At 49.5% G+C, this 14,282-nt stretch overlaps 5 protein-coding genes across 5 annotated transcripts; 3 read left to right on the top strand and 2 right to left on the bottom strand.

Annotated features, from left to right (window-relative positions):
• Positions 1–39: 39 nt before the first annotated feature.
• EDB91DRAFT_1125534 (uncharacterized protein) lies at positions 40–3,501 on the top strand. The gene is made up of 10 exons (XM_041318404.1): positions 40–132; positions 187–205; positions 230–286; positions 320–335; positions 363–474; positions 514–566; positions 591–798; positions 823–917; positions 939–2,626; positions 2,653–3,501. The coding sequence occupies exons 1-10, from the start codon at positions 112–114 to the stop codon at positions 3,036–3,038; spliced, it is 2,655 nt and encodes an 884-aa protein (XP_041178588.1). The 5' UTR covers positions 40–111; the 3' UTR covers positions 3,039–3,501.
• A 1,453-nt stretch (positions 3,502–4,954) lies between these two features.
• Positions 4,955–6,064, bottom strand: EDB91DRAFT_1125539 (thioesterase). The gene is made up of 3 exons (XM_041318405.1): positions 5,884–6,064; positions 5,684–5,828; positions 4,955–5,608 (listed from the first exon to the last, which is right to left on the bottom strand). Exons 1-3 carry the CDS (start codon positions 5,946–5,948, stop codon positions 5,360–5,362), a joined length of 459 nt encoding a protein of 152 aa, XP_041178589.1. The 5' UTR covers positions 5,949–6,064; the 3' UTR covers positions 4,955–5,359.
• Positions 6,065–6,174: 110 nt separating this feature from the next.
• EDB91DRAFT_1247197 (SNF2 family N-terminal domain-containing protein) lies at positions 6,175–9,406 on the top strand (the record flags this gene model as incomplete). Its single annotated transcript, XM_041322783.1, has 15 exons — positions 6,175–6,185; positions 6,234–6,324; positions 6,380–6,496; positions 6,622–7,004; positions 7,061–7,150; positions 7,202–7,305; positions 7,353–7,592; positions 7,643–7,739; positions 7,792–7,930; positions 7,991–8,233; positions 8,287–8,456; positions 8,513–8,778; positions 8,998–9,062; positions 9,113–9,211; positions 9,272–9,406. 15 exons carry the CDS (start codon positions 6,175–6,177, stop codon positions 9,404–9,406), a joined length of 2,250 nt encoding a protein of 749 aa, XP_041178590.1.
• A 1,690-nt stretch (positions 9,407–11,096) lies between these two features.
• EDB91DRAFT_223109 (uncharacterized protein) lies at positions 11,097–12,309 on the top strand. Its single transcript, XM_041326512.1, has 3 exons — positions 11,097–11,225; positions 11,282–11,415; positions 11,484–12,309. The coding sequence occupies exons 1-3, from the start codon at positions 11,163–11,165 to the stop codon at positions 11,941–11,943; spliced, it is 657 nt and encodes a 218-aa protein (XP_041178591.1). The 5' UTR covers positions 11,097–11,162; the 3' UTR covers positions 11,944–12,309.
• On the bottom strand, positions 12,246–14,215 carry EDB91DRAFT_1081088 (CNDP dipeptidase; the record flags this gene model as incomplete). The annotated part of the gene is made up of 11 exons (XM_041315340.1): positions 12,246–12,296; positions 12,346–12,388; positions 12,439–12,572; positions 12,632–12,812; positions 12,897–13,042; positions 13,089–13,152; positions 13,206–13,447; positions 13,505–13,605; positions 13,670–13,784; positions 13,837–14,073; positions 14,096–14,215. The coding sequence occupies 11 exons, from the start codon at positions 14,213–14,215 to the stop codon at positions 12,246–12,248; spliced, it is 1,434 nt and encodes a 477-aa protein (XP_041178592.1).
• Positions 14,216–14,282: the final 67 nt, after the last annotated feature.

Raw genomic sequence — 14,282 nt, forward strand, 5'->3', positions numbered from 1 at the left:
GCCTCGAATACCTCGAGGCGGTCTGGGTTTTTGATCCTACCCGCGTTAACATAAGTTTTTACTTACCTATATGTACACCTGTTTCCCCCCCGCGAATTTTTCCAAGTTGCCATGTCTCAATCATCTGTGCAGGTCAGTTTGTCCCCGGTCCTATGTTCATCTTACCTTACCTTTTTTTCATAACAGGTCGTGGCGGTGCCACCGCGTCCCGCATTTCGCGAACGCGGAGGACAAGGAATAACTACTCCTGCACTAGTAGGCTATCCTTCCTCTGTACATACTTCTCGTCCGTTGCGTTCCTCTCCCCTCGCCGGGCCAGCATTTTCTAGTAATCCGTCTATCATATCCACACAATCATCGAGTCACTCTCAATCTACGAGTGCTTTTAGCCTTGACGTCCCCTCGTACTCGCGTTCGCGACCGTCATCTGTGACCTCTCACACTGGTTCTCTTTCTGCGACCACGTCCTCGCATGTGCATCGTGCACCTGGACATCTAGCAGGTCCATCCAAGAGCGCTGGTGCTATTCCTACTCTTGGTCTGGACGCCCGTTCGCGATCACCACCGTCATCTGTCATTTCTCATACTAGTTCTATATCTGCCAGCTCATCCTCGTTTTCCTCGCATGTACGCCGTCCTACAACAGCACCAGCCAGGAGCACTGGCGCTATTCCCACTCTCGGTCTGTTCCGACGGCAGCCCAAGGATGACCCAGTGCCTCCCCCTCCTACCCAAGCACCATTGGGGCATAGTCGCTCAGCATCATTTCCATCCCCATCAATCTCCCCGCCAGCCGACGTTCCGCCAGCGCACATTCCACAGACATATTCCCCGGCTGCTTCTCGCCCCACTACAAGCCCTTCGGTATCCCGAAATCCGAATGATAATTGGATGTCATCTTCTCCATTCGGTCCTGCGTCTACGCCCCGCTTTTCTAGGCAATCGATGTCATCACAACCAGTTGTGATGCCTCTTAGCGCACGGGAGTATCGCAAACAAAAGCGCACCAGCATGATGACCAACACGCTCTCTTCGGCCACATATAACTCACCGGCAACCGAGGGCTTGGGCAAGGAATATGTAAATCCGCTACCTCATATCATAGTTTCCGACTCTGAGGCCTCCGGTGCTTCTCCTTCCGCTCCCCCATCTGGAAACAGGTCTTCCAGGCGTGCCTCGACACCCTCGCTTCCGTCCTCACGCATTACCCAATCATCTGTCCTTCCCGATTCTCGGGAACCCGCTTTGTCCGAGAAAAGCTCGATCAGCACCTTCTTCTCATTTTCGTCCAACAACGAGGCAGAAAATGCCGTTATCACTGTGATTGATCCCGGCGTAACACCGCGCCGCAGGAAGTCTTACCCCAGCCCAACTCAGCGTCATTCACGAATTAGTCTCGTAGATGCTGTCAATCGCCTCTCGCAGATCAGCGGGGCAAGTGGGGATACCGTGTTTTACGACATGGAGGACGGTCATACCCCTCATCAGAGACAGATCTCTGTGACCGAGGATGATGGCGTGCTCAGAAGGGCGAGCTCGCGAAGGAAAAAAACGGAGGCGCCTTCCCGCGAAGTGGCATTGACGGTCACCGCGGCAGAACGTATCGCACCACAAGAACGCACTCGCGTAGTCAGGATTCTGGAAGCCAACGAAGTTTCTTCTGCTCCCGTCAGCAGGTTTACCGACGCATCCCATGACTCTGAAGAAGTGGCTAAAATAAGCCCAGAGTGTGGTGTTTCCGGTGACATATCCACCGAGCGGGCCGCTTCTCAATCGAAGATTGTCTCGACGGCGCCAGTAACTTCTTCCACCGAGGTCCAGGTCCGATCTCGCAAGAAGCTTACCAAATCCCGAACACAATCAGTTCAGGCACCGCCTGCGCGATTGGCAGCTCCATCATTGCCCTGGATTCCTCGCAATAGGGGCAGTGCAAAGCAGAACATGCCAAAGGTTTCCACATCGGATGTGACACTGCAGGAAAACGTTCCGCAGGCTCAAGAGATAGGAGATAACGGGAAGGACAACAAACGTCGGAGTAATCGACTGACGTTTCAGTTCATTCCTTCTCCCTCCTTTAACAGGCGCCCCAAGTCGGTTTCAGGCGTTGCTCCGAGCCTTGACTTGAAGTCTCCCATGCGGAATGACACGCGGGAAAGACCTGAGTCCAGGTTCGGAACGGATAGTACATTGAGTAACCTTACTCTCACGCAAGGTAGCGCAACCACAATCACCCTGATACCTCCACCTCCTATCACATCTTCTTCCAGTGTCTCCTCAAGTGCGGGAAACTCTATTTCGAGTTTAACTGATGGCAGCAACACGACAATGGTGTCGCGGGACACTAGCGCTACTTCTATCGTTGCTCCAAGTCTCCAAACCGTTTCTCGTGGCGTAGAGTATCCCCACCCAAAAGTCCCGTCAAACTTGAAGAAGAGCGTTGTAGCGCATCCAGGTAGTGAATCTGACAGTGACGAGTCTGTAGTCCAGCGGGAGGGCTCACGAGATGCGTCTGCGACTTTCATCGGCCCCCCTCCTGCCTCATACGATCAAGAAATGCCAGAATCTTCATCATTTTCCACCGCCTCCTCCTATGTCTCTTTCACCTCAGATTTCTACATCAGGCTCTGTACCTGCTGAATCTACATGCCAAAGATGCACAATCGCCAGAAGTCACCCTCGGCTCGCATGCCTTGCTCAAGTACAGCGATCAAGCACCAGATCCCAATCTCCATCCTATGTGGACGGTCCCCATGGTCACGATTACCCCTGCCTCCCCAACCACCCCTGCACCAGGTATTACGGAAATTCCTCCAACGCTTCGCGAACCTCCTGTACGACTTATTTTAACCCCAGCCCCTGCCCCCGTTCCCACCCCAAAGTCCACGGCACGCCTGAAGCGCCCACGCCCACGGACGGCACCAGCTTCACCCACTGCGTCAACCCTTCCATCTGCGAAATCATCACGCACACAGAAAGCCACCGGCAATTCGTCAGGATTTAAATCTATGTTCCGCAATCTCTTTGGGCGGGCGGGATGATATCATTTCAGGGACATCCATGATACAGGGCTAGAAGTTGATGCTGATCATATCTACTGGTGTCGTTGTTAACGAAAAGACGCCTGCACGTAAATGCGCTCATCGAGATACCCACCCCTGTTATTACTTGTCTTGGGCATACTAGTACGTGATGTTATTCTTGGGGACTGTGTTTTTTTGGACATGACCGTCAGGGGTGATGGTCGTCGGTTTATTTGCATACATACAGTACTATAGATATTCTTGATGATGGCTGCTTGGACGAGGCGATGAAGACATCTTGGAACTACTAATTATAAGTTAATATACTATTGATGGATACCATGCGATGGGAGACTTAAAACGTGCTGGGCCCGACTGGTTTCATGCCGAGGACTTCAGCGGCGTACCGACACCGCTGACGATAACTACAAAATACTAGTACTTTATCTTTATTATATGGAAGGAACGATCATCTTCCTTCTTCTAAGTATAAGTCTCCGCGACGAACAAAACTCACGCGCGTACCACACATTGTTGATTAGTACCATTTTATCCCACTCAAGCACCTCACAGGCTCACACCAGCAGCTTTTCCTCTGTACGAAGTCGGCGTTAGGCTTCTGCCCGATATTAAGTAACCGACGGGGTACACACACGCTACATATTAGACTTATGGCCAGTCCGTCAGATCTATGAGGCAAACCGTCGATAGGCGGGCTGGTATGTACTATGGATAGTGCGCGGGTTGGAGTAGTAACGTGATCTTTAGCCAATCGGAAAACTGTATTTTTGGACGTGAACGCGAAATAATTTAACTTGATGTTTCTGACCCATCGCGCACGTAAATGATCACTATTCTGTTCTACAACATCAATGGATACGAACACCCTCATCCAAGCCGTGAGTCAAGCATCATTACAAGCGCTAGATTCCTTTGCTCGCTCGCTGATACAAGAACAACTTCCTACCGACTACATCAAAACTCTTAGTGAAGGATATGACGGACGTGTTACGTGCCTGCTTGCAAGCTGCGTCACGATGATATTGCAAACATTATTCACAATCCAAGGTGATTAAAATGCAAAAGAACGTGGATAAGTACAATACCACAGTCCTTAACTTTATTATTTGCCTTCACACGTTCTGTGTGAGCAGCACTTGCGATGATTTCGCACAGTACATGTGCATTCTCGCGTGCAACAGAGGCAGTGGTCGTTTCAACATTGAAGGAGAGGAGTTCAGGAGTGACAGTTTTGAGTGTTGCATAGAGGGACCATTTGACATTGTCCATTCATGGTAAACAGTGTTACTGATGTATGCGATAGCATGTGGACGCATCCACTCGAGAACACACGCCTGGCTTCGGGGATCCTCCCACAGAAAATCCAGCACTTTTTTCAACCTTCCCGCACCCAAATTCTTCTCCTTCGCAGAGGGAATGTACACACAATCACGATAAGTCGTGTAAGACATGTCATAAGGGCCCAGTGTTGTGACGAGGAAGTCCCAAATGGATATACGACCGTCCCATAGTATTTGGAGTACGCTGGTGATCCGATCGTGTGTAGACATCCGGTTTCGTCTGGTGCTTGGTGTAGAGGTTGGTGCTGGAGATCCCACGGTAATGTCAACAAAGCCAGAGTCCACGGAGCGATTGAGATCAGTCTCGACCAGTAGACTTCGTGTAAAAGAGCCTGATTTAAGGTAGTATTCATAAATAGAGCACGTCGTAGAACGTTGAGCTGCCCTGCAGCGCTTGGAACAAAAGCTGGTTGCTGCCGGAGACGGACAACGTTACCTGGAACGCCAATGTGTTCGATGTCGACTTGTACTCAATACATTGTATGATCGAAGGAACTTAGCAAAGACTTATCTAAGGCCAGAAAAGGCTTGTCGGTCACGTTACTACTTCCAACCCGCGCACCATCCAAATTCGTACCGAGATTTACCAGTCCGACTATTGACAGTTGACAGTTTAGACAGACTGGTCACGAGTCTAGCTACATATAAGCACAATAATTAGTTCGAGACTCGGAGTGAGCCCCACATCAAATAGCCTAGGCTACATATGTCTGACCCCAATTCAAGGGACATCAACAAAGTACTGCCTAATAGGGTGATATGCAATGTGCATGCTCAATGTATGAATATATGATCACCTTACCACGACATACTTGAAAATGCCGAGCATCGAGTCTTGAATCTTGATTATAGTTTGTCATGCTGGCCCCTGGGAAATGCAGGCGAACATGTCTGGACGCATAGTACGGACTTCTCCAATCTATAGAATTATAAGCTAGAAGAAAACGAAGTTGCGAGACGACTCGGTATAAGTGCACGTCAAAGCTTTGATTCCGAGCTCTCATTCGTCGACAACAGTCTCGAAAGACCTTCCCGCAGCGGAGTGGCCATAGGGGCACTCTTCCGGGACCCCCTTTCAACAAAGACATGCGTATACCCCCCAACAGCGGCGGGCACATCCTTTCCCTCCTCAAAGACCGCGACCTCATACGTCACGGAACTCGTGCCGAGCTTCACTACGCGAAGACCGAGATCCAGAACCTGAGGAAACGACAGAGGGGATAAAAACTGTGTCCCCATAACCAAGTATGTTGTAAGTGCCTGATCGGGGCGGAGAGCTGCTTGGCACTACCTTGTACTTACCTGGCAATGAGACGAGACCACGAGTCCGATTTGGGCAGAGTCAGAGGCGAGTCCGCATTGTTGGATAAGAAAAGTGTTCACTACGGAGTCGAATAGGTGGTAGTAAATAGAATTGTTGATGTGCGAGTACTGGTCGTTGTCGGTCCTTGAATGGGATTGAGTGTCATGGGTATGTGAGATGTGGGAGGAGTGCACTGCACCAGCGAGTTCGGTAAGAAAGGAAAAATAGGTAATCAGAACGCGTGCGGGCACGATACGAACTCATGGCGTCAGGGAAGTGGGTGACTCCACTATACTAACAGTTATATAGTGACTGACTCGACTCGATTGCGAGCTGCACGGATGTCGAGGATCGAGACTAGACTGTGGACCGAGTATTACGTGACTAATACAAACGATCACGTGACGTCCAATTACGTGCGACGCGTTGGTTAATTAACCGTCTTCTTCAACCGCGATCAATCTTCAGCTACCCTAAGCCACCTACAACCATGGAACGACTGTAAGTCCCGCGTCTAACATTTTGAACAATACCCGAATCACTTTCCAGTCGCAAACAGATGGAAAATGACCCTAGTCTATACCCAGAGTTCAAGAAACCAACCAGTGGAAAGACAAATTTCGAATCACCAAGCGTAATCGTATGTCCTCATGATCAACTTTGGTGACCTCTCGACTCATCAAGACATCGCTTAGTCAATTTCAAGCTCCTCAAGCTCTTCGACATCTTCCGCTGCATCAACGGTGGCGCCAGCAGCTCGAAGAGGTCGAACAACAATCGTAATTTCCTCTGACGAAGAAAGCGAGGAACATGTACGTAATCGCCTCCCTCTGTGTTTCTGTGGCATGTGACTCACCAAACTCTTGGCGCGATGCTATTGAGTAGACCTCCTAGCACACAGCCGCAAGTCTCTGCTCAACCCCCCCCAGCTGTTCAGAACAACTTCGTCGTGGACACCTTGAAACAGGCTCTCCCCTTGCCTCCTCCACAACGCACAGCAGTTCCAGCACCTATTCACGTTCCTTCGAATCGTGATATTCTTTCAGGGCCTTCCAAGCCCAACCCGGTCGCGGATGCGCCACAGCAAGCATACGTCTATGAGCCTCGAATGTCCGCTACCGAGACCGAAAAGGCACTACGCGCTCTCGTAGAGGATAGCGTCACCCCTGATGAAGACATTGAGGTCGACATGGAGGAGGCAATCGTGGAGGGCTTCCAAGATGGCATTACACTTCTACCGCATCAGATCCTCGGTCGCGCCTGGATGCGCGATAAAGAAACAGGTAAGAAGAGAGGTGGAATTCTTGCAGATGATATGGGGTAAGATTGGCAATACTCCTGTTATTCGCGTGTAGTCACGTCTTTTCTTTGCGCAGTCTTGGCAAGACCATTCAGACTCTTACGCGAATCGTCGATGGTCGTGCCAAAAAATCTGACAAAGCGGACGGGTGGGCAGCCACGACCTTGTAGGTCCAAGTCTCTGAATACTCTGTATTTGTTTAATCCATAGTTTTTAGGGTTATTTGTCCAGTCGCACTCGTTTCTCAATGGGCCTCCGAGATCGCGAAGATGGCTGTAGGATTACGAGTCATTGAGCACCACGGCCAAAGCCGTACCACAGGTGCGTCACTTCTACTCTGAATGACATCCCATCTAATGCAGCATCAGACCCTCTGCGACTCAAGGCTGCACATGTTGTAGTGACCTCATATTCCATCGTCGCTTCTGAATATGCGACCTTTGCACCTCCAGCAAAGGACGAATCAAAGTCCAAGTCCAAGTCCAAGAAAGCAGCGTCCCAATCAGACTCGGACTCTGATTCTGACGTCGTCGTGACGAAGAAGAAACCTGGAAGGGCAAAGGGCAAGGACGCATTGTTCCGTGTGAAATGGTTTAGGATTGTGCTTGGTGCGTCACCACCCGAGTCGGCAGAATGATGATCTAACATGTGAACAAAGATGAAGCGCACAACATCAAGAACAGGAACACGAAAGCGGCTATTGCATGTTGCGAGCTCGAGGGGAAGTTTCGCTGGTGTCTTACAGGCACACCCATGTGCGTTGAAACTTCACATTGTGCAAAGACAGTTTTACAACTTTCTTTTTAGGCAAAATACAGTGGAGGAACTGTTCTCTCTCATCAAATTTCTCCGTGTGCGTCCGCTGAACGAGTGGCAAAATTTCAACGAACAGATTGCACAACCTATCAAGGCTGGGCGACCCGTACGGGCCCTGAAGCGACTCCATGTGCGTACTTTTGTGGATATTTATTAATTTGCATGTCCTATAACTCGGCATCTTGTGCAGGTCGTTCTCCAATCTATCATGCTCCGACGTACCAAGGATTTCGTCCTCAATGGAAAACCTATCATCAGCCTTCCGGCACGCCATTTATCTGTCGTTCAATGCAAATTCGATTCAGACGAGCAAGCATTTTACCAGACTCTATCACGACGCATGACCAACGAACTCGACAAACTCGTCCAGGCCAACGAAGCGTCCAAGAATTATACCCACGTTTTGCTCATGCTTCTGAGACTGAGGCAGGGTGTGTTGATTTTTGTGTTGACTTTGCATCATACACGCTGATGCCGATTAACTAGCTTGCAACCACCCGTCCCTCGTGTACAAGGACTTACCGCATCGACTCCGAGGCCGCTGAGCCTCGCCCCGCTAAGAATGACGATGCTGAGGAAGACGCTGATGAACTTGCGGCCCTCTTAGGACAGATGGGTGTCTCGAACGGCAAGAAATGCCAGCTATGTCAGACAGAGTATGTTGCTTCCGCTGAAGCACAGCTATGAATCATAATTCATCTTCTTTACGCAGGCTTGCCTCTTATGACGACTCAGACCACTGCCCCGACTGTGTGCAAATCGCTGCAAAGGCCCGACGCAAGTCTGTAGCTGCACCAACCGCTCGTGATCCCAACTTACCTCCAGACTCGGCGAAGATTCGCAAGATGCTTGAAATTCTTCGGGACATCGATGAGCGGAGCGAGAGTGCTGAAAAGACGATCATATTTTCTCAGTTCACCAGCATGTTGGATCTGATTGAACCCTTCTTGACTTCGGAGGGGATCAAGTATGCGCGATGTATGTCTTTTTGGCTTCTTGTCTCTTCAGGCTTTTGATTCGCTTTGATGACTAATTAGATGATGGAAGCATGACCAAGGATAAACGCTGAGGCGTCACTAGAGAAGATCCGAAACTAGCAAGAGCACTCGTTGTATCCTCATTTCTTTCAAGGCAGGAAGTACTGGTACGTGATCCCCAACCCATGGTGAATGACCGTCCCTAATCGTTGCACTCCAGGTTTGAACTTGACTTGCTGCAACAACGTGATCCTCGTTGACATGTGGTGGAACCCTGCGCTCGAGGTCCGTCCCGAGCTCAGAGTTTGTGAATTTAGAATTGACCGCTGTGACAGGACCAAGCATTCGATCGCGCCCATCGCTTCGGACAAACACGCGACGTCAACATTTTCAAGCTTACTATTCCCGAGACTGTCGAAGAGCGGATCCTTGAGGTGAGCTGTTGGTCATTTATTATTCATGGTTAATTTTATAACTGAGCGACGGTTGTGTAGCTTCAAGAGAAGAAACGGAACCTTACGAAAGCGGCGTTGAGTGGAGAGAGGATGAAGAATATGAAGCTTGGCATGGATGACCTGTTGGCGCTGTTCAGGCCCGGGGCGCATGATGATGATGACGACGATGAATGAATGGATAGATGGATGGATGGATGGACGTGCTGGACACGTTAATAGAGGTTGGCGTCTATCATACGGGTTTGCGTTGTTTTGTCACAGTTTGCTGGATCTAAAATACCATATCATAGTTGCGTGCAATTGATCTATGCTGTTTCTCTTCGAACGCAGTTCCAACATTTCCTTTTCTAGTGTTGATATTCAGTCACGTGGTATTCCGCAACCCATATTTCGTGACGCGACCCTGATTCCCCTTCGACTCTTTTCCTCATCTCGCTGAAGTTTTTTCCACTCATTTACCTTGTTAACGAGTTAATATCATTCTAACTCTCACAACCGCATACCAGGCCCATTGTCAAATTGGTAATTACGAAGACCGTCGTTACTATAACCAAAGCAATGCATCTCCTGGCGAGCTTTATAACACGGACTGTACGTTGCGCTCAGGCAGCACTGCCGAGGTTTTATTGACTGAGACCCCCTTGAATTCCACGACTATAACTAGCAGATAGCGCAACGGATGAAAAGGTCGCGCGGAGGCCCAGCTGTGTAGCGCAGCTGCCGCCGGTCAAGACAGAGCACAAGCTCACGCCGTCGGAGACGTCCAACCTGTCATTGATACTCACGAGCCTATAAACAACACTCTCCATCAGTTGCTCGATGAGGGGTATGGTCGCGTGCAACAAAACCTCACACGTGGAGCAGGGACTAGATAGAGTGCTAGATAAAGTGAACCAGAGCCTATATAACATTGGGCAGGAGCTATAAGTCATGGCGCATAACATGGGGCTCGAACTAGATCGCGTACAGGGGAAAATGCTCAACGATTTCGAGGTTACAAGGAGGTAAGTCATGGTAATTTTGTCACCCATATCGTTGTTAATCTTCGCAACATAGACATAAATTTTTGATTCAGGAGAAGTCGACCCACACAGTAATGCTGTTCCAGTTGGCTGATGGAACTCTTGGATTGTTATAGAATATTGGTGTTTTTATTGTTTCTGCATGTCAATATTTTTGACAAGTCTAGATCTGATTCGCCCATCACTACAAAACTGGAACTTCAGAGGTTAGAATCACTGACCGAGCTGGTAAATTGTCCGAGGTGCAAAACAGGTGATTTTTCAACACGTCGCAAGCCCCTGCATTTGTCTAGGCAAACCGATAGAAGGAAGACAAGCATTTGCCCTGTATTCACTGTTCGGTAGCTAGTTGAAACCGACCTGTTCTGTCGGTTACATTCACCACAGGCCAAATCTGTCGACGGATCTTAGACGCATGGCAATCTTTTCCTTCCACCGACAGTCTAGCTCAGAAACTTTCGGAGCTCAGAAAACACCTGTCTGACACTCAGGGTTCCGCAGGCAGTGCAGACCCAGCTGCTGTTGATCAGGCAGCCATAAAGTACAGGAGACTTACGAAGGAATGGGAAGCTGCGGCTGTTCAAATCCGTAAACTTGAAGGTGTTCATGCCATGGCCCAGTCATCATCCTCATTACCAGCAAATACTTGTGCGACGCCATTATTGTGCCGACATCAGGGCAGCCCCGATGAATTCATGGTATACCATATCGCGCCATGGGAGCAGATCGCAGTTCATCATGATGGAGCTGGTAACGGCCGCTGGTTGCGTAATTATAATGTTACAGGGGTGCACGAAGTCCCATTGCCAAATATGGATGCGTGATCCTCGTGCTATAGCCACTTCTTGAGGGCTACTATCATAGACTTAGTGATAGGCTTGAACCTGAGTTGATTCATTGAAGTTTAGATGAACATGATCGATACCAACTCTCAAAGATCCACGTCTACAGACGTTTGGGACCAGCCCAGTGCAAGTAATGATGTTTTATACCGGATGACCACGAGACCTGACGGAGATTTCTCCAGGATTACTCTGGCCTGAGCTCGTATCCACCAGGCGCTGGAACTAGATCACAGCGAACACTCCAGCAAGTCGTCCCAGACGACTGGGATAACGACGAAGACGAGGAAGAAGATAGCGCCAAAGTCTGGGAAGACGCGTGAGTCTGTACCGCTCTTCCTTCAGCTGTTAGCACCAGCGTTGATCCCCTTTGTCATCACTATGCAGAAACAATAAAGCGCCCATGCCAGAACTTATCATCTCCCCGTCAAGCACTGGGACTTGCGTCGTCCCCCCTCCCCCTTCTGCCTTCCAACCGATGATGCGCATCCTGAAACGGCCCTCTCCATCCCAATCAGCCTCGAATTCCACCACCTCGCTTTCTTCGCAGTCGCGCAACACTCTTGCCGAGCGCGAGGCTCAGTATCAAGAAGCTCGTAATCGAATATTTGGAAAGATGAGCGAGCGTGGTGGAGATGACCTGGAAAGTCGACGTGGGGTGAGGGACAGCAGTGGCAAGGGAGCAGACGCTGCGTCTGCAGTGCTACGTACTCCTATAGGTCCGTCGGATGCGGAGAAAGAGGTGGGAAGGACCGATGACTCCCCTCCAAAGGGATTTCGTGACAGAATGAATGGGAAGAACCAGAACAGCTCATCTTTGAGTATGTTACCATGGACTACGAGTTGACTTATCTTCCAATTTCAGCTAGGTCTTTGCTGTTGATCGACTGTTGTAATTTTTTCGTGTACACATCCAGCCCCAGCTTGATATAACGCGCTTTTGGGCTGGAGAGCTTTTTTGCGCCGACTCGACACATGCCAATCACTGTACTACAAAGCCTTTCGAGCTCGGACTTCTCATATACTGCAGGCACAGGGGACGAAATATCAAGCCTCGATACCTTTTAAACCCGGATGATTCGACTACATACATCACATCTGAAGTCACAAGCACGTCTCAAGATCGCCATTCCGTTCCTCCCAAGCAGATCACGCCGTGGGAGCAGCAATTTCGTACAGATAAGTACCGAATAACTTTGTCTTTTGTGATATTAGTGGAAGGCATGAATATTCAATCAATGAAACTCACCCCTTTGAAGAAATTCTCTTTGTCCAGCTTTTCATTCGTGGAACTATACAGGTATTAGAGCGAGCGGAGCCCGAGACGACGGAAGGAACATACTGGGCACCGTCATCGGATCGTCCCATCGGTAGTAACAACACACTCGTATTCTCACCCAGGCTCTCCGCAAAGGCGAGGGCAACTCCGATCGACCCACCTTCGCGTGTGTAGTCTGGAGTCTGCCCATAGACTGCCTATGGATTTGTTCGATAATCAGTCATCCAAATTACCCCGAGATCAGCACAGAACGTACTTCAGTTGCCCTCTGTGCAGCCTTAAAGTTCGAATCCTGTGTGTTACTGGCGACCCACGGCAAGGCCCCACCAAGGTATTCAATCTCTATCGTGTTCTTGGACTTGAGTTTCTCAAATTCATCAGTGAGAAAGTTGGTGACAAGCGTTCTGATGATGTCTGTAGTCTGCGGTTCCACGATGCTGCAGGATTTGATTAGGATTAGAGAAGCGCCAGAAAAGTTGTCCTGTAGGAAATTGGGGCAGGAGGGTAAAATGAGCACATACCGAAGACTAAACCTTCCCTTGATTGTCGCAGGGATGACTGTCTTAGTGCCTTCTCCATCGAACGCCCCCTTAATTCCGTGAATAGAAAGTGACGGAAAACGCATGCGATTCATGAGAAGCTGAGCGTGGTCCTCAGATAGTTCGATCTGAAAGCCGTCAACTGAATGAACGACACAAAAAATGAAAAGGCACCTCTTTTCCGCCAACAGCGTCACGAAGGTCCTGCACTGTGTAGTCCATTGCCTCGTACACTTTCCTGTGGAAGTCGATTTTAGTAAGTCAACCATGTCATCTGTAAGCAGTAAGAACCTCTCGTCGGGAGTCAGTCGATTTACTGTCTCTTCCACACCCGGGACAGTGATAGTGCCATTAGTCTCGACGAGCTTGCTCAATAGCTTGACCATGTCGGTCATAGGCTCGTGCACCATCCTTCCGAATAGCCCAGAGTGTAGATCCATTGCGGGACCACTGATGTTGATACTGAAGTAGGCTACGCCTCTGAGGCCGTACGTCAATGCGGGTTTACGCGTGTTCAGCCAGTAGTTATCAGTCTATTCAACCACTGTCAGCGTATTGGAATAAGACTTCTTCAGATGAGCAGGACGTACGATGCAAACGTAAGAAATACCATCAAACCATCCATCTTTGCCTTTCTTTGCCTCTTCCTCGATAAAATCGTCGAGGCCCTCACTTGAGCTTTCCTCCATGCCTTCAAAGCAGAAGCGTATATTAACGGGCAGGTCAAGCTGAAGTGCTTGGTGCGCCTCCAAGACATTCAGCCACGCCACAACTGGGACCCTTGTCGTCTGTCGCGCCACGCCCAACCATGATTTTGTCGCGGACGTCAAGTTCGAATGGGTCATTAGTCCACCCGTCCGATTTTTGGGCCTGACGCGAATGACTTTAGTACTTCATGATCTACAGATAGGAAGACACTCACAGGCTGCACATCATAATGCCCGTACACGAGCACCGTTTTCTTGTTTGAGTCGCTCCCAATCCGCCCGATGACAAGGGGTGGGAGCTGCAGCTTCTTGTCGTCATCTTCATAACCGAGCCATACAAGTTTCGTCTCAACCCCAAGTGCTTTGAGCTGGCCATTGAGCCATGTTTCCCCCATGTAAATGACATCATCACGCAGTGCGGGATCGCCGCTAACACTGTATAGGGGGTCAGTCTCAGGGATCAAGGATGCGAACCGAATGTACGAATAAATGGCGGGGTACTTGCCTTTTGTGGGATATGGCTTCGCTCAGGCGCCTAATAAACGCCTCCTCGTTATCATCAATGTATTTTAGGAATCCAGATGGTGCTGCCATGTTATATTGAGATGAGATGGCAAGCGACCATACATCCTACTTATACTCCCACTGATGCTATGCAGGA

This window comes from Suillus paluster, assembly GCF_016628075.1.
Source record: "Suillus paluster strain FC165 chromosome Unknown EDB91scaffold_18, whole genome shotgun sequence".
In the NCBI taxonomy this organism is placed as follows: domain Eukaryota; kingdom Fungi; phylum Basidiomycota; class Agaricomycetes; order Boletales; family Suillaceae; genus Suillus; species Suillus paluster.